Source organism: Poecilia reticulata, linkage group LG2 (genome assembly GCF_000633615.1).
Source record: "Poecilia reticulata strain Guanapo linkage group LG2, Guppy_female_1.0+MT, whole genome shotgun sequence".
Classification (NCBI taxonomy): domain Eukaryota; kingdom Metazoa; phylum Chordata; class Actinopteri; order Cyprinodontiformes; family Poeciliidae; genus Poecilia; species Poecilia reticulata.
The window spans coordinates 4,526,760-4,545,738 of record NC_024332.1 but is presented as its reverse complement, the minus strand read 5'-3'; the positions used below and the strand labels follow the sequence as shown (position 1 = coordinate 4,545,738).

Genomic DNA, 18,979 nt, shown 5'->3' with positions numbered 1-18,979 from the left:
TTTCAACCACAAAGGTCAATGAATTTTATTGGGATTTGATGTGCCAGACCAATACAAAGTGGAATATAGTCATTAAAAATCTTATGTGTTTGTATTGACCTTCTCTGTGTCAACACTTTGTATTAGTTGCAAGTGTTTCAGGATGTGTGACTACCAGCCTTGGGCATCTAGAGACTTAAGTATTTTCCTTCTATTTCACATTTCTGCTCTACTTTGTGTTGCTCTGTTACTTAAAATCCAAATAAGATTCATTGAAGTTTTTTGGTTGTAGTGTGACAAAACTGGAAGGCACTGTAATCTTTCGTTTTGCAGTTTTGACAATCAAAGCGAGAACCCCCCCCCCTTCTCCCCTGGGTTGATGCATACTGACGGGCAGGAAGCAAGACCACATTTAGGAAGTGACATCCTTATAAAAGCCAAACTCACCTGGGTTTTCTGGAGAAAACGCCGAGAAGGGTTCTATGAGGACAGGGAGACAAGATTCAGACAAGAACAGAAGAGGAGAATCTATTAATATGACGGAAAAATGTCACAGAAATGTCACAAGACTATCTAAATGAAATTTCCCTGATATCTAAAGTGAATAATGGCATTTACTGAGCTTTTTGGGAGGAATGCAATTCCTTACATGACATGAGTTTGGTTGTGAGAAGGTGTGTGTGTGTGTGTGTTTGTGTGTGTGTGTGTGTGTGTGTGTGTGTGTGGGCTACATGAATGTGCTTACTGGTGGACTCCCAGCAACACTGGGGAAGGCTTGGAGGTTCTGGGTGGCTGTAAACTAACAGAGCAGAACCTTCACTTTGATTGTGTGGAATGCAAACAGAAAAAAAGAGGCGCTGCATGCGCGTCTCAGAGAGTGTTTGATTGTGTGTGTGTGCGTGTGTTGAAGGGAGGGCGGTTAAAAGAGAAGGAACGAGGGGAAAACAACTCGGGAACGAGAGTCTTTTTTTTTTTTTTTTTGGCGGGAACACAAACGCGCTGTGAAAAACTCAACTGTGTTGCTTGATAAGAAACATCCCAGCATGCCATGGGAGTGGTAGGAGGAAGTAGGCAAAAACAGGAGGGGGAGATGTGAAGGCAGGGCTGTCATCTTCGCCTTCCAAGCTGCAGAGCAACATAGGGTCTCTCAGGACTCTCGCGAAACATTTATAAACACAAAAAATGTCGGAAAGTGCAGGGAAAAACATCCAAATAAAAAAAAAAACCCAGGCGCATTTTCTTTTAATTACACACTAGTCCACCTGCGAAGCCAGCTCCAAAGAGATGATGGCTGGGGTTTGGCTTTGAACCTGCAGCTTGGTCTCTGATCTGTTTAAGACCCTCTCTGAAGCCCCCGCTTGGGCCAGATTAAGTAGGCTATGCTTGGGCTCGACTCACGCCCTGCACTCCCAGAGCTTGCTTGGGAAACAGCCTCACTAGTAATTCCCTCTGACGGTTCGGGAAAAGCTTTGTTTACAAAATACGACAGGAGCGAGAGAGATGGATGGAGTAGAGAGGAAGGGGAAAAATCTAATGAAACATAGATTAGCATCTTCAAGACCCATGGGGCATTTATGGCCTACTTTTCCTATTCTTCTTTTCTTTTTGGTGAGGAAGTAAACGACGTCCCTCCCTCCCCTTTTTCTCCCCCCCCCCTCCCCTTCGTTTTATCTCTACAGTTGGTGGGCTCTTCGATCTCCAAAAGCTGGAATGTGGAGGGGAGGATTAGAGTTTGAAGCGTTTACCTCCTCACGTGCATCAATGTTCAAGGACCTTGCRGCTAAAATGTTTTCGCACAGCAACTTTGCATAAGAACTTCCATTAAAGGGCCTTATTGAGATTTTATGCCATAAAGTGGGTAAATAATTATAAAATAGAATCAAAATCTTGTATGGTTATTTTTGTTTTCAAATATAAATCTGAAAAGTGTKGCATGCATGTGGATTTAGTGGATACTGTGTAAAAAGCACCTGTACAGCACTGCAGGATTTTAGGGTTATGTCTCCCATGCTGCCCAGACAAAGCATYGGTTTTAAATTGCCAGAAATTTCTAAACTGGATTTAGGTCTGGACTTTGACTATAACGTTTTAATGCATGATAGAGGCAATTTTAGTCCTTAAGAGTAGGCGTACTGCAGGTTTTTCATCTTTCAAATTTGTAGTTGCCAAAAAAAAAAAAAAAAATGTTTATTTCCTTCTACTTCACATTTATGCTCTACTTTTGTTGGCTCATCACACTAAATACCAATAAAATAGAACAAAATAAAAAAAGTTTGTGGTTGTAACATGAAAAAAAATATGAATACTTTGCAAAGATACGGCAACCAGAGTGAGCGATGATGGATGTGTTGATGGTTTGCATGTTCCGTTCTATATATAAAAATCCATTTTGGCAAGCTGCAGCATTATGCGACGTACCTGTGCACTCTTTCAGAGGGGAGCTCGCACTCATGTGGAGGTTGTCTATCCAGATGTGTCCTCTGGTACTGTGATGAAAGAAACCCTCTATCACAACCTGGCAGCCAGAAAAGAAAAGGAGAAGCAGAAGAATGCATGAGACAGAAGACAAGATGAAGGTAAGGCGGCGCAGGGGGCGGAAGCAAGTTGAGAATAGGGACAAACAGGAGGAGGGAGGATAAAAAGTTAATATGAACCTGGTTGCACTCAGCACTTGCAATCATGGTTTAGTTTACTGCAAGCTACTTATGCTTACTTTTTTATGAGAACATTAACTTCTTGTGATGTCTCTGACATATGCATGAGAACAAACAACCAAGCAGCCGGCAGAGAAAATACTTTTCTCTGTGTACTTTTTAAAGTTAAACCTGACTCCCAAAGAACGAATCTGACTCTGTGTTTTTATTTATTTATTTATTTTGTTATTAATCTGTAAATGCAACCATTTTCTACCTGGAATTCTTTTGGGGAGCGTGGCACGATGGTCCGGCCTTCTTTCCAGATCGTGGTGTGGTTGTCRCGGAGCGACCACAGGAGGACCTCGTCATTAAGGTCGTCCCGCAGAAACACATTCAGGTTGCCCTGGGAATCCCCCCACATCTGGTAGGAGAACAGGAGGCAGAGGGGTCCGGCGTTGGCCGGCACCACGGGGCTCACGAGGCGAGCGCGCTGCTCCAGGTTCTTCAGGCTTACGTCCAGGTACAGGTAATTGTTCAACGCTGGAATGGTAGAAAGTTGAGATTTACAGCAAATGTATTCACACCCCTTAAACGAGAGCTGGGGGACAAATAAATTTTGTTGATTGATTGAATCTTTGACTAGTAAAGACTTAATTTTGAGAAAATMCAGATATTTTTTTTTCACCAATGCATTCTACAACAAAATATAAGGGTCAGTCTAAGTTGAAATGTTTTTTTGTTTTTTTTTACGAGACTAACCAATAAAATTCAAATAATATGTAAATACAGTCTTAATATACCAGTACAAAGTTGTAATATTAGGAGAATGAATCAATAGTTTTATGAGAACTCCAACCAAAGAAAACGGCAAATTAATTATTCAAGCTTTTTTTTTTCCATTAAAAAAACTTTTTTTGTTGTTGTAATTTTAAGGTTTTCTTCTGTTAAAATTGCATCTTTACTGTGCTACTGTGCAACTCACAGAAAGGACGACGYAAATAAAAATCACTCTTTCTGTAAAAGGAAAGTGAGAAACAAAAAATAATTATAATCGGACGTGGCATGAAARATGTTATTTTTAAACCTTATGACCCAGCCCGATTTGTTTCCTTTTGCAAGAAGCTGTGTTTAAGTATTTTAACTCTAATCTGATTGGCTGTATGGTTTATGCCAGCATTGTGTGAGGCTGGAGTGTTCATTTCCATCCAACCTGACCCTTGAACAAAAAAAAAAAAAAAAAAAAAAAAAAAAAAACCCGAGCTAATCACTGATTGCTCACAGGAACGGGATCCCTGCTGCACAATGGTCGCACAGAACAATAGGGATATGACAAATATAAACACACCGAAGAATAGGTCCTAACAAGAAGGCCATTCACATGTGAAGTATCACGGCCCATTCCTCTTCATTCCCCTCTCAGGTAATTCCTTTAGCGACTAAAAAAAAAAAAAAACTAAAAACGTCTCGACAAAAAGCACGGTACTAAATTTGTTTACACCAGAGGATGTTTAGTTTGCAAATTCGACGCCGGCACAAACTGCATTGTGAAAGACAAGCGAGCCGACTGTATGAGAAAGAGATTGAGTGCAAATGCGAGTGTGAGAGAACGAGAGAGAGAGAGAGAGAGAGAAAGAGAGAGAGAGAGAGTTACTCTGTGAAGAATTTCCTAAGTGGGCCCGGTGGGAAAATGTCCAGCATCAACAATCTGCACATTAAATCACCTGCTTCGTCACAAACAAACTGTGTATATGCTGCAGGAGTCCTTCAGGGCCAGAAAAAGAATCACGAGCATAACAGCAGATTATAGGATCTGCCTGAATGTGTTAGTTTCCACCGCTTGCTGCACAGCAGAGACTAATAGCCTGTATTATTCAGCTCAGGTTGAAGCGCGACTCCGCCGATTCGGACTGGACCTTTTCCTGAGTGGCTGTGTGGGTGTGTGGGTTTTCCATCGGATCACACAAGTTGTATCTGGAGGGAACAAATCTGTCTCGAATCTGACAGGCCCCCACTCCCGCCATACGGTCAGAGTCGCCTGTCTGTGACACTTTCCACACTGTGACTGTGACAGTATCTCCCATGGCCCATCGCGACTCAGGAATGATTGTGTGTGAGTGCAGTCTTTGCTGAACTTGAAGAATATTTAGTGCTCTACAAAGGATTTGAAACCTCTTACATCAACTCCCCCCAACACCACCACATTCTTGTGACTCCTAGCATTGGAATTCATAAGTTTTTTTTGTTGTTGTTTTTTTTTTACAAAAATTTACTTTTTTTTTCTTTACACTTGTTATTTTTGGTGACAGTGAAATGATAGCTAGTTCTAAATATTTTTTATTATTATTATTATTTTTTTTACAAATACAACCTAAAAACTTTAGCATGCATTTGTATTTAATCCATTTTACTCTGAAACCCTCGCATATAATCCAGTGTAAAAAGATGACTTTAGTCCGAAAATTTGTTGGATTTCACTTTTTTAACCAACTTATCCACTGCTGTCACAGTGACCCAACTCACTGCTATCCTGCTGCTTTTCCAGACCTGGGGGAAAGTGGTGTGCTAATCAGACCTACAAACCACCGAGCATTAATCATCTATTTTACTATTTTTCTGCTGCCACAGGAGGCAAACGACAAGTGAATTTGTAGAGCTTAGTTGCCACATTTTCATCAGGAAAGCATCTAAAGCCAACAATAATCTTATAAGTCCATGGTGGCTAATTCTGGCTTTATTACTGGTTTCACGTCTGAGGTCAAGAGGTGACAAGTTTGTGGCTTCTGGGTCACGAGGGAAAAACGAGCTCTGCCGAGGATTAAACAGTGATTTGATAGCGGTGAAATAATGATCCTGTTCTGGCTGAGATTTCTGACCTTTGACATTAGGAGGAAAATCAAAGGCGTGTCAGAATGGCTGGAAATGATACTTAAAACATAAAAGGCGCAACTTGGCTTAATCTATGCAACCCTTTGCGATCTGGCTGTGATGAAAGAAGCTGCTTTGAAGCCCTCTGCTGAAGCCAAACAGATCACGCTTCAGGAGCGGCGGGATTAGGCGTAGGATCGTTACTGGTATCGAGGTGTATCAGGTTTTTAAAAGGTTAATATTTCAAAAATACGGCAGGTTAAAGTCCGTTCAGCAAGATGCTGGAAAAGTGAATTGCGAAAGGTTTCAGTAAGTTAAATTAAAGAATTTTAGGAGCTTGTAAAGGCTACTAAGATTATAAAAAGATAGTTAATATTGATATTTCTGCATTTATGTACCCGCCTTCAATTCCTTCAAACACAGTACAAATTATACAGTCAAAATTTATAATAGCTGCTGAAACAGCTATTTTCCACAGCAACATAAAGCTTGGTAAATAGTGTATACCATTTTTCCAACCCAAAGGAACTGAAAGTCAAAACCCAACAATAGTTTGGTTTATAGCAATTTTTGGGAAGAGAATACTTTCAGGGGTTTTGCAGGAATGTTCAAGGGATCATTTTAATTTCCTTTCAACAAGGTTGTTTCCTACGTAGCTTCGTCAGAGTTTAATAAAGTCCAAATTCCTCTACAGCTCATGGAACGGATGGCCGTTGTTCGCACATTTCTAAAAGGCAAACAATCAAAATCCAAAATAAAGGACGAGGGAAACTCAAACGCACAAATTTAAACAGCTAATAAACGTAAAGTAAGACCTGTACATATTTAAGATTTTAAATATCTAAGCAATCAAATGCAAGGTCAAAATAGTTATTCAGCTGTAGTGAGGTGCTTCAGAAGGTAAAAAAATAAATAAATAAACGGCTGGTGCCGTATCCTTCCCTATCCCAGAGGGAATCCTCTTCTGTAGCTTTGAATATCACACCATAACCCACACATTTGATCATTGCTTGTGCATAAGGAAGAATGTCACTTCTGCAGGGAATGACTAAATAGATGCAGCTCTCCACAGCATCATGAAAGGTGGGGCTAATGTAACAGTTGGGAATGATTGCTCTTCTTCGGACCTTAATTACAGCTACTGGGTCCTAACCTCTTCCTGTGGAGCTTTGTTGACACCGTAAGCCTGTTTGTCACATATGAGGACGTATATACATGCCCGACACATCCGCGGCGTCTGTTTCCCTCTGATTCCCCCGCTTCATTTTCATTTCAGCACCCTTGGCGAGCAGCACGGCTGGCAGACAATGCTGTCGCTAAATTAGACCGGTTTCAATTTAAGAAAATTATTTTAATCAAATTGAAAAAGCGACTCAATGAAGGCGCGGTGGGAGAATGACTCCATTTAATTGTGGAAAATGGCATCTTGTCTTTACCCGCGGAAGTTGATAAACTTTAATGCATTTGTGCTTGTGCTATTTTCTCCACAGAAATAAAATCCTCCCTGCAGCTGCATGCATAAAGGCTCTCAGCTGATGTAGAAAATCATCAAACACTGAAATGCATTTAAGGGATGCCATGTTTTCTAAATTCATTCAGCCCTCGAGTCTCTGCAGGCGAAATCCGAGTCATTTAGCTAACCAGTCAGAGAGTCCAGAGGGGGTGAATTACAAGATGGAACATAAAACAGTGGGTGTTATGCAGATTTTCTTTTTTTTTTATAAACTATGCATTCAGCTAGACAGCTTAATAAATATGGAGGGTGAAATAACACTAACTGTAGCCATTTACACTATAACTGGCAATAAGAAATGAGAAAGCCTTTAAATAGATAAGAAAAAATGTCTTAACTGCACCAATATTAGGGTTGTCACTATCAGTATGACCGATATCATGGCTGACATAATGACATAGTTTTAATTGTCATAATGCTTCACAGACAATATAAATATGACATTTCATGGGTGCTACAAACAAATGTAAGTAAGACAGTTTATTTTGCGGATATGAAGCTTAATAATTACATGGTGGATGGTATTTTTTCTTACTATCCAGCTGGATGGTATTACAAAAATAGCCAAGTAAATTAGCATTTAGAGTTGATCTGAAATAATGTATTTAGGGGAATGTAAGCGCATTAAATGTTGTCAAAGAGCTAAAGCGCTGAACGACAGATTAGATCCGCCGCTGGCGCATTTTTGTTTTCCACTCTTTTCAATACAAAGTACTATCAGACTCTCTTACAATTTCACTCTAAACACGTTGCCCTCATTCATTCACAAAATTGTACCCTGTTGTTAACGTGGGGGGCCACTCACATTGTTTGCGCCTCGACCAGAGCAGTGAGGCGCCGGGGTCCTGTGTCCATCCGCACAGGTCGTGGTCAAAGTCACACATGCCAAGAGATGAAGGAGGGGTGGCTGCTGTTGAAACAGTGAGTACAGAAGAAAAAAGGTAAGAACAGAGTAGGTTGGAATGTGAAATGACCTTTATTACCATTGAATCAAGCCTCCTTAAACGACGAATGATCCGAGGTGGGGTGCTTTTTACCTGTAGTCGTGTTGAGGACTGTGGTGGTTTCCGGGGTAGGAGTCGTGGTCGTAGTTGTGGTCATAGTTGGAGTGCTGATTTCTGCAGAAAAACACAAACCGTAACTCTGGTCAGGATGGTTAAGTACAGAAACAATCTAAAATTTTTCTAATCTGAAAAGTCAGAACTCAGACCTGGAGAACCCTGTGGTCACTGATCATGCTAACTACTAAAAGCAATAAAACATAGTAACAATGCTATCACTATCAGTTTGCATGGTGACACAAAGGCCAATTTATCGCATGAACTCTTCAAAATGGTAAAGATAAGAGAACATACAGATGGATGTTGATGCTCAGAAGTTTGGAATTTGCAACAGAAAAACAGGCAATCACCAAAACATGCCTATGTTTACAGTCAGAGCAGTAACCAAACAGTTTAAAACACTGTTTCAGTTTAAAGTGCTGTAAATATCTGCTTTAAAGCAGCTCTAAACAGTCATTTTAGGAACTGCTTTAACTTAGAGCCTAAACTGAAAACTGCTCATGCCTTTGTCTCCTGCCAGAAGCATGAAAGGACAGAAAGTCCCTCAAACACCCAAGAGGCCCCCTGTCATGTTTTGTCTACGAGCTTAGATGTTGGTATCCGTCTAAGACGCATACTGGCCAAAAAGCGCATGCACACGCAGACACACATGTCTGACACTAAAGCTGATGGATAGATGTGTCTAACTAACTCCCCTCGACCTTGGATGGGATGATCACACTCTGAGACCAATCTCTGGCTGTCAGCATGGCTCCAGCACGCACATATATAAACAGATGCCTTCAGATGTGTGTGTGTGTGTGTGTATGTGTGTGCGTGCGGGCGTGTGGGTGTGTGTGTGTGTGTATGTGAGCAAGTCTTTTATTTTCATAACTTCTATGCATTTGGACAAAAAAACTCCGGCAGGAACAGAGAAATGTAAAGCTCCTGTGAAGCCGTTTCCTGCCTTGCCACCTATGCTGGCATATTGAAAACCATGTGGGTCTAGGAAATGAAGACGGACATCATGTCCTGTCATGCTTTTGAAGTAAGTGTGATGCTTCTTTCATGCATTAGACGCATCTGCAACAGTAAAAATATGTAATATGGGGACCATATTGTTGATGCCTCATGCTCACCTATGTGTTGGTTTCTGTTTATTTGTATTATGAATAGTGAGTGTATATTGTGATCAGAGGTGTGGATTTCACAGTGTTTTGCTGCTTCGGGAAAGCGTATGTTGTTCTCACTATGAGGTCACAGTTTCATTTTTTATTTTTTTACTTAATACTTTTAATATCTTAAATGTTTCAGACAAAGATAACTTGATCAGAAGAAGCTATTTCATTCCTTAAGGAAAAATGGCCACCTAACAATAAACCTAGGTGCTTCTATTGTTATGGAATGATTTCAACTCACTCTTTCTTTTAGCAGAATTGTTTGTCATTTTCTCCCCTAATAGTGTCTTTTAGTGGCCTCATGAAGATGGCCCTTAATCGAACAGAGTTCTGCAGCGATGAAATGTTCTTTGATGACCTCCTAGATGATTCATTGGTGCACTTTTGAAGTAATCGTGGTTGTTTGAAGAGTCACCATTGTTCCATGATTTCTCAGTTTATGAATAATGACTCAGTGATTTTCTGAAGCCCTAAAGCTTATAAATGTCAACAACTTTGCTTTCCAACTTTTCTTAAATTTAATTTGTTGCTTTTGGGAACTGTTAGCCTCCTTGTTGCTAGGCAAGTTGTTTTAAAGTAATGCCTTGCAACAATGACACAATTCGCAATTGAACAAACAAACTCTTTAAATCACAGACAATTCATGCTCTTACATAGGGCCAGGTTGGTTCAGATGGGTTTTTTTCCTGAATGAATGAAATTGAAAACAGTTTTTTTTTTTTTGGCTAAGGTTATTTTCATCTGATACTGAATGTACTAAGAAAATCAGAATCAATTAAGTGTGACAACAAAAGTAAAAACACAAGAAATAGTTTTTCCCTGCACTGTACCTGGTGTTAAAGACATTTTAAAGCATTGTCAGATAATTATTTTCCAATGGCATCCAGTCAAAAAAACATCTTTGATTTTTAGCCGTCAAGTCATAAAAAGGCACAGTTTGTGCATAAAACCCCCCCAAAAAAACCTGAGATATGTACGCAAACACATGTGGAGCAGGCTGCAGCTGGAATGTGAAGTGGGGAGTGTTATTAGGAGCAGATGGGTCAACCTTGGTGCCATTACACAGAAGTTTGGGTCAGGTCTCAAACAAAGCTTCACATTTATCATGTGAGCAAACTGTGTAAGCGCTTTTCTCCTCCAATATCTGCAGCACGAAACGATTACAAACATATTCGCACTGTTTTCAAGCATCGCTTTCGCAAAAGCAGAAACATGTTTCGACCACACTGTCAGAGCGGATTCTTCAGCATATCACATTTCATACTCCTTTGTTGGCTTTCCTTTGTCTCACTTAAGACGGCCCGAACAATTCCGAGGCGTGGACGCCCAATGAGCTCATGCGAGACGCTTTCAAAGGGAAAACCGGCGCACGGAACGACATGAAGCGGAGTCACGAAAATTTACCGCTCCGAATGCCCGTTAGTGCCGCTACTCCAGGGTCCTGCTGGGAATTTTTCATCTCTCCTTGCGACTGCGGAAAGCAAACACGATGTGATAGACAACCGATAGGCTTGGAAAACGAGTGGAACGTCGCCCCAGCTGGAGAAATGGCACACATGAAAGGGGTCGTCCACAGCTGGCGACGGCTTCTGACATTAACCCAGCGTTAATGTCATGTCCTTTATGCCAGTCATTTTCCACCTAATGAGACGCTTATCACTGCCGGGAAGGTAAAGGCAAGGAAAAGCAGCTCCTCTTCCCAACAAGCATCTCTCCGTCGCCTGTGTGCCTTTTTATTCCACTTTGACCTTTGAGTTCAATCTCAGGACAAGGTGTTAAAATAAACCAAGAGCCAACACCTGTGTTACCTGTGTGCACAGCCGAATGCAAMCACACACACACGCATGCACTCTTGGTTGAGTCCATTAAGATTCCCAAGAACTCGGTGCTTTCAAAGGTCAGGCCCTGTCACGGTGTAAATGGGCTGACCTTTCCGGGGTGTGACAGCAGCGTCGAGGCCAAAGCGACTGACTTGTGCATTCGTGCGCATGGGAGAAAGACAAGAATGTGTGATAACGTATGCGACCTGCCTCCCTCGCCTCGAGCACTGTGCTCAATGTGTCCGAGTGCGCCGCGGTGGAGAGGCCTAATAATGCGGGAAAAGTCCCTCTGCGGCAGAGCGCTGGCTGATATAACACGTCTGCAGCTGCAGGTGGTGATGCAAGTCGCCATCATGCTGCAGGTCAAGGCTCTGAACTCTTGGGAGCAGCTGACACAGATAGCGGAAAGTCATGCGAGCAAGCATGCCAAGATTTCTCTCCGCTTTCACACCTAAACCTTTTCTTTCTCTCTCACTCACAGGGAGGCGGCGCGGTCCAGCAATGAAAGACATAGCTCACTCCTAAAGAATCTGACTCAGCAATATGTCAGAGACAGGAGGAAGGGGGGGGAGGGCGAAAAAATCCTCAATTATGTAGAAAGCCTTTCTGTAAATCTCTCCCTGGTACTCCCAGGCGCAGTCACACGCTGATAAATGGACACACATTCCTGTCCCAGAGGAACGAAATGGGAAAAAGAAGTAGGGGTGAGCCTTAGTGGATTATCCCCGCACGTTTTAGTACAGTGCATTCTTGTGTTTCTGTCACTTCAGAAGTACATCCTACGACTAAACCACTGCTTACTCTAAACCAGTCATTCTCAAAAGGTTAAGTCCCTCGTTTTGAGAAAGAAAAACACTTTACCTGGCAGGAAGTAAAAAGGGTCAGGTTAATTTTTAGTAACTGGAAATAGGATCAATATTCTCTCAAATGAACATGTCTATTTGATGTAAACAAGGAATTAAATCAGTTTTGAAGTAACGTTTTCCTTCAGGGTTTGGTTTTTTAAAAATTAGCAAGTAAGATTAGTGCTTTGCTAAAAGAAACGAAAAATACCCCATCTCTCTGTACTTATTTTGACAACAAACTTCTTGTTCCCTGCTTCTCATTGGTCAGCAGGTCAAAATGGAGCATACTGACCACATCTTCCTCCTGGTGTGACGTCTCGTCGTCATGGAAATCCTGATTCGCTGATTATGTTGCATGGAACCAAGTCTTGGAAGTCATGGAATCCAAATCTTTTCCTGCTTGCTTTTTTTACTCCAAATAGTCCCACCAAATAGACATGAAGCCTTATTTTCCTCTTTTCTTATAAGCTTTAGGGTTTCCTTGAGTGCCTTTAAGTCTCTCTTCTGATGTGATGAAGTAAATCTGTTGTTTCATTCTCTGAAGTAACATGGAGACAAAAAGGCGGACCTGAATCTTATGCTTTTAGTTTTATTGCGTTTTCTGAAATGTTTTGGGCCTCATCACATAAATACTAATTAAAGGAAACTTTCCTAGCTCCTTGAGCTTTGCTGTATTTACTGGGATTTTAACAACAAACAGAAGCACGAATTGAGGCACCGGAGGTTTAAATTATAGGTGTGTACATGAGTGTGTGAGGTCTCCGATTCTGGATAAAGCATGGAGATTATCCACCTACATTCTTTACAGATCTGCACGGATTCCACTCCTGAAGGTATAAATTTTTAATTCAAGGAGTATGCAAACAACAACAACAAAAAAAAACTACTGGTATAGCAGAAACACTGTATGAGGCAGCAGTGCGGGAATATGGTAAAAAAAAAAAAAAAAAAGGTGCGCGCAATGATGAGCAACAGGAGAATGAGGCGAAGGAGAGGGAAACAGGCGAGGCATGGAAACCAAAAGAGAACAAAAACATTTACGGACCCACGCACCGGGCCCCAGGCTGGGAAAGGAAAGAACTGAAACCATGTGCAGAGACGAGGGAGAGGCAGCTCATCCTGCCTGACTGGTTGTAGCTGCTGATATGCTAAAACATGCATGGGGGGAGAAATCTGTTTGTTTCATCAGCCTGAACCATATAAATAAGTAGAGTGAAGACATCACTGAGCGGTCTGAACTGAATGATTCACAGGATGTCAGCAGCAGCCCGTTATCCCAGCTGAGTTGGTCGGTGGTGGTGGTGTGAGAACAATGTGCGACTGTTAGCAAAGTTTCTGCGTGCCACATTTTGCCAAAAGCCTCTCTCGTGAATTTAAACCTCTGTATCAAAATGTTCATTTCATTTCGCCTCCATCTTTCTGGTTCCCGTTTGTTGGTTTAATGCGCTCTGGCCCGGTGTTTGCTCCACTCGTCAGTCAGCGGTTAATGTAAAACATATTGTGTCCTGTGTTTCGCAAGACTTCAGGAGCTCCATGGAGGTACAGTGCCTTGCAGGATTCATCGCAGTCACAACCATAAATCTTAATGTAGTTTATTAGGGTTTTATGAGCTAAACCAACACAAAGTAGCACATAATTGTAAATTAGAGAAAGGATCGGACACGGATGGAACCCTGGAACCCACTGCCTATTTTCTATTTTTTCCGCTGAATAGCATTAAAATAGATCGGTCATGTCAGACTGTGAAGTTTTTTTTGTTGTTTTTTTTGCATACGTTGCTGCCATATTGCAGAGTTCAGCACAACAAACCTTATTAATTTTCCCAAACACAAACAATATAGGACACACGTCGAAAAGTTTAATTTTGGCCACATCTAACCAGAGCACGTACTTTCACACGTCTGCTACGGCCTGTCACATACAATACAGATAAAACACATAGAAGATAATGATAACGTGTGAAAAAATTCAAGCCACAGCAGGATTAGTGCAGAAGTTCTTGGAGGAAACTAATCAGGCATCTTTGCGTGGTGATAAATCTTCGTTGCCTAAACAGATAAAGGAAATGGAAAGCTMCAAACAGACCTAATGATGAAAAGCACCTTCAATTCCAATCAACACATATGGACCCGGTTCTTGTTCGGCGGGTTGTTTGGTAAACATGTGTCCGGCCCTGTGCGTGTCGAGCTACACGGCCGCCTGTTCAGGCGCAGCAGAGGGAGTAGTAAACAGTAACAGACCGTGTGTGTGTTTGTGTGTGTGTGGGGTTGTGTGTGCGTGTGTGTGCGCACGTGCGTATGTGCGTGTATGTCAGTGAGAGTGTGTTTGTCTCTGATGGAGCACAAAGATCACATCTGGCCAACAGACCATGCTGGAAAGTGAACAAACCGGCGCTCTCACTTGCTGGAGAAGCATTCCTGTAAACCAAACCTTGTACAGATCCCTGCTGAGTATTGCACTTGGAGAGGAACTCAACTCTCCTTCAGGTGAAACGATAAAAAAAAAAAAAAATCTGAATACTGCCTCTCCTCACCTCAGGCAGCCTCTAATGACTCATGCATATCTAATGTGAGCCACCTTCCTCAAGGTCCATTCATTCCTGCCTGGATCATTTCAATTCAGCAAATAATTTGCGACTGAATCCTGTAGGCAGGATATGATGGGTGGGTGGRGGGGACAAAAAGCAGAAAGACATCCTACCTGGAAGGTCGCACCCAAGGATCTCCACTCTCATCCCGATCCCTCCCGGGGACCACCTCTCTGGATAAAGCCTGATGTACTGCGCCACCGTCTCCTCAAAATGACGCAGCTCCGGAGTGTCGTACTGCGTGTTCCCCTCAAACAACTGCACAAGACATTATCGCTGAGCTCACATGCAAATGGGCACCTCAGAGGATGATCTTTCATTAGCTTCACCCACCTTAGGCTGGCTGGTCTTTACATCCATGATGAAGTTCCAGTCTTTTCCGTTCAGGCTGTGTGCGACTTTGTACTTCCTGACAAACGCGCGGTTGTCTGTGGCAGGTCCAGTTCCTGGGTCTCCTCCCCGCGCTCCCTGGGTAATGACGCCACGGACGGTCTTGGGAACACCGAGGTCCACCTGGATGAATGAGAATGAATGTACAATCGAACTCTCATGTGGACAAAATAAATTGTGGCATATGTATAAACAAGGGTTGTTTTTAAAAGTCCATCAGTCCAAATGCACAGTAACTAGGACCCTGACATAAGCTCATACCTGGAGCCACTCCTCTCCAGCCAGAGGCTGCGTAGGCGCGGGGAACCAGCCTGAGCGACTTGCCACAAGCCGAGCCGTGCTGGGATTCCACATCATGTCCCTGCTGGACGACACCGAGATCTGGGCATCAGGGAGCAGGCCGGACATCAAGCCCTGCAGGTCCGAGCATGGAGCGCCTGGAGCGGAAGGCAGAAGGAAGCAAGAGAGGAGTTAAAGCGCCGCTACGCATATTCCCACCAGGGAGCGGTTAAAGATTACACTCCTGACAGCTGAGCTTTAGGATTTCAGATCGGAGGAAATAGGAGAAGCAGAGGTTCTGGCTGGACTCTAAGTGTGCAGTTAGACTCCCATTAGTGAGATAAAGGCTCGTATTAACTCCGCCGCTGCTTTGCATTCATGCAATTCATGTCTCACACTGATATTTAAGCATCTTTTAATGTCATTCACTGCGACGTTTCTGTCACTATACCGGAAATGAAACTCATAGCTGTGCAAGTGACTGGCATGGGGAATATACGTGAGGAGGAAATGAAGGATTAGGCGAAGGTAAAGGCAAAATTGATAAAGATAGGAGGAAGAGATGGTGGGGGGAAAGCACAAGTGACTAGGAAGAAATGCAGAGATGAGACATCTGCAGAGAAAAACAGGAGGAAAGCGGTGGCGCCGGAACGGCATGGAGGGGCTTTGGAGAGCTTGAAGAAGAGGAACAAAGACGCAGAGAGAAAGAGGGAACTGGTGGGAGGATGGGAGCACGGGGGAGATGTTAGTTGTGCTGACGGTTTAAGGGAACACAAATCAAACTTTCATGCTGTTATGTCACCGCAAACGCAGAGTCACGTAAATAATGGATAAATCGCCCAGGACGAGCAGATATACATGTGCACGCTCCTGAACGGCGCATACCTTCCTTTGAGGTCGCCGCCCTACATTTAGAAGCCGCCTCTATGCGGCAGGTTGCACCGATGCTGTAGGAGCTAATAGCTGTTTCAATAGCAGCTGTTGAGGCTGAACTGAATCACGGTTTCTGATGTAAGAGCGAACAGAGAGCCATGAATGATTGAGCAGTACTCGTTTCTCGATCCGGAGGAGCACGCGGAGCAAAGAGGAAGCTTCAAAAAGAGTTTGGAAACCATGGGAGATTTTCCTTAAAGAGGGAGGGGAGGCTGGAGACAGAACGCGAGCATGGAGAAGAAGTGGAGGGGCATCGGAAGATTAAAGCGACACATGGTGGTACCTCCTGATGGAACAACAGAGAGCGCTTTCTTTCATTAGCCTAAGGCTCGGTATACTCAAAAGACGGCGCTGGGAATATGCATGAGTCTAAATGTACACGTTAGATCCTATTTCTTTTTTAACTTTTTTTGAATAAACTTTGCATGATGTACCAGACAGTTGTTCTTACTGGAAAAGCATTAAGCAGTGGGAGGCAGAAAAAAGTCTGAATATCAGGTTTTTCCACAAAATTACTGAAATAGGGCTATTATTACTACTACTACTACTACTACTACTACTAACATGTAAATAAAAATTATCACTACAGTTTACAGTTTGCAACTCTTCATCATAAAAACATAGCGATGTGATAGAACATAGTCTTGTGAAGGAAGATCTGTCAGGAAGTTAACCTGTGATCTGGCATCCGTGGAGCTCAAATCTCAGCGCAATTCCATTCTTCCAAGTCTGAGGCCGGATCCGGACGAAGCGGGCCAAAACCGGCTGAGGGACGCGGTTCAGGACCACCTCGGCCGGGTCTGTGTTGGCGTGGAAGATCTGTGGAAAAGGAAAAAAAGAGCAAGGACAAAACACAGCGTCAGAGGGGAGACGGCAAACACACACATGCGCATCTCTTGCTTCGACACTCTCCCGCTGTGCGCAGTTTCGCTCGGCTTCACACGCACAGTGGCAGGCCGGACAAAGCGGAGACAACCCAAACACGGATCCGGTGTCAGCATCCCAGCTGTCGATGTGTTCCCAGGTCAGGGGTTCAGAGCCGGGAGGCTGGGAAAGCCCACTTAATATATATATATTTTTTTTTTCTTCCCCCCTCTCTTTTTCACCTCCATGCCTACACGCATGCAGACGCTGCCAACTCAACACGTTGGTGGGCGCAGGAAACCCACGGGAGACGTGACCTGACACGGACGAACGCAGGAAGTCTCTCCAGGTGGGCAGGATGTCAGTGAAATCCACTTCCTGAGACGTCCAACTAAAATCATCAACGTTCAGCGTTTTCTCCTTGAACACTCCCTTCCGTCCTGCAGCCAGTTCAGAGGGACGATGTAACCACGGTGACCGGGTTTCTTCCTGTTTTGGGTGGAAAAGTGACCTGGGATTTGACTGCGATGTTGGAAATTAGAATTCCCAGCTCATATTTGTGAATAACTTCCCTTTTTTTTCACTTCCCTTTCCAAATCCTCTCCCCACTTCTTTGTTCTCTCATTCATTTCTCGAACCTTTTTCCTTCCAGACCGCACAGTTGATGTCTGTTCACACCTCCTCCTTCCTCGCCTCATCCTTTTGTTGGCAGCTACTAACTGAAACCACACAGGAAAAACCACAGGAACTCACTCACACACGCACACACACACACACACCCACACACACACATCCACCCTACACACTCAGATAAGCAGAGGAAGAGCCTTTTAACCGACTGAGTGACTGTTAAGTGTCATTCACTCTCTATCTGTCTGTGGCTGACCGTGGCGGCTGTTAATATAGCATCAAAACGCACTGTGTCGCAGCCTCGACGCACAATAAGAAAGAGATGAGAGGGACAACAGCTACAAGCGGCTGAATTAAAGATTAAAGGCATCATCCTTTAAAAAAAAGCTTCCTACATGATTTTTCTTTTACTTTAATCTGAGAACAACATGATCAAACGCAAACAGTCTCCCACAGTTTGGAAACTCAAAGTAAATGCACTATATTAGCAAAAGTATTCTCCCATCTTCACAAATAAAGTTGAGTAATATCTGATTCTCAACCCATGGGATGTCAGCCCACCCTATCACACCATTTACTYTTTTTTTTTTTTTTTTTTTTTTTTTTARRAWMATCTTTACCAAAGGCATATTTATGAGAATTCTTCCAGAGGTTCAAATCCGAGGTCGGACACTGATGTTGGATGATAATTCCTGGCTTTTATTCATACCATATAGACATGCTAGCGGGTTGAAGTCAGACTGGTCAAGTTATTCAACACCCTTATGGATGTTTCTTTGTGCTGGGCGTGTTGGAGCAGGAAGATGCATCCAAAAAAAATAGTTTTCACAAACATCAAGAATCTCCTGAGAGCTTTCATAAATATTAGATTTTAACACCCGAATTCAATATTTTGGATGGGTGAACAAATATGTTTATATATACTTTTTCTTGTGTTAATGGCGCTTCCATATGATTTCTAATTAAAAAATGCACTGTAGGACAAGCAACCCATAGTGATGACAGTATATTTAATCTTGAACATTTTATCACATTAACACAGCAAATTTAAACAGCTGCTGACCAGCTTTACAACAATTCTGGTCATTTTAGCAGCATAAATGGGAATGTGATATTTCACATAAAATCCTTATGAAGTATATTAAAGATTTTGGTCCTACCATGACTAAAAGGTTTGAGCAAAATTCCCTCACTTTCCAACACACCGTCTGAATGTTGCCCCTTCAAAATCCTACTCAAGGGGGTTTTATTTGATTTTGGGCATGGCCTGATTTAATCAAGTGCAGCTGACACTGGTAATACAAAGCAGTGTGAGTGTTTGAACAGATAACAGGGCTATCGGCGCTGAATCTGCTGCTGGATGGAGGGATAGGCAGCTGCTGTGTTTACCTAAGAGGCACAAGAGCCGATGCGGGCTCTT

At 42.8% G+C, this 18,979-nt stretch overlaps 1 protein-coding gene across 2 annotated transcripts in view; it reads right to left on the bottom strand.

Annotated features, from left to right (window-relative positions):
- Positions 1 to 18,979, bottom strand: part of nrp2a (neuropilin 2a) — a 68,170-nt gene that overhangs the window by 9,403 nt on the left and 39,788 nt on the right. For both annotated transcript variants that reach the window (XM_008427472.2, XM_008427464.2), the window contains exons 8-16: positions 16,740 to 16,884; positions 15,115 to 15,290; positions 14,797 to 14,976; positions 14,577 to 14,721; positions 8,031 to 8,111; positions 7,799 to 7,903; positions 2,890 to 3,155; positions 2,398 to 2,494; positions 427 to 459 (exon numbers count right to left, since the gene is read on the bottom strand). In XM_008427472.2, the coding sequence (XP_008425694.1) occupies positions 427 to 459; positions 2,398 to 2,494; positions 2,890 to 3,155; positions 7,799 to 7,903; positions 8,031 to 8,111; positions 14,577 to 14,721; positions 14,797 to 14,976; positions 15,115 to 15,290; positions 16,740 to 16,884 (1,228 nt within the window). The remainder of the gene's footprint in view (positions 1 to 426; positions 460 to 2,397; positions 2,495 to 2,889; positions 3,156 to 7,798; positions 7,904 to 8,030; positions 8,112 to 14,576; positions 14,722 to 14,796; positions 14,977 to 15,114; positions 15,291 to 16,739; positions 16,885 to 18,979) is intronic.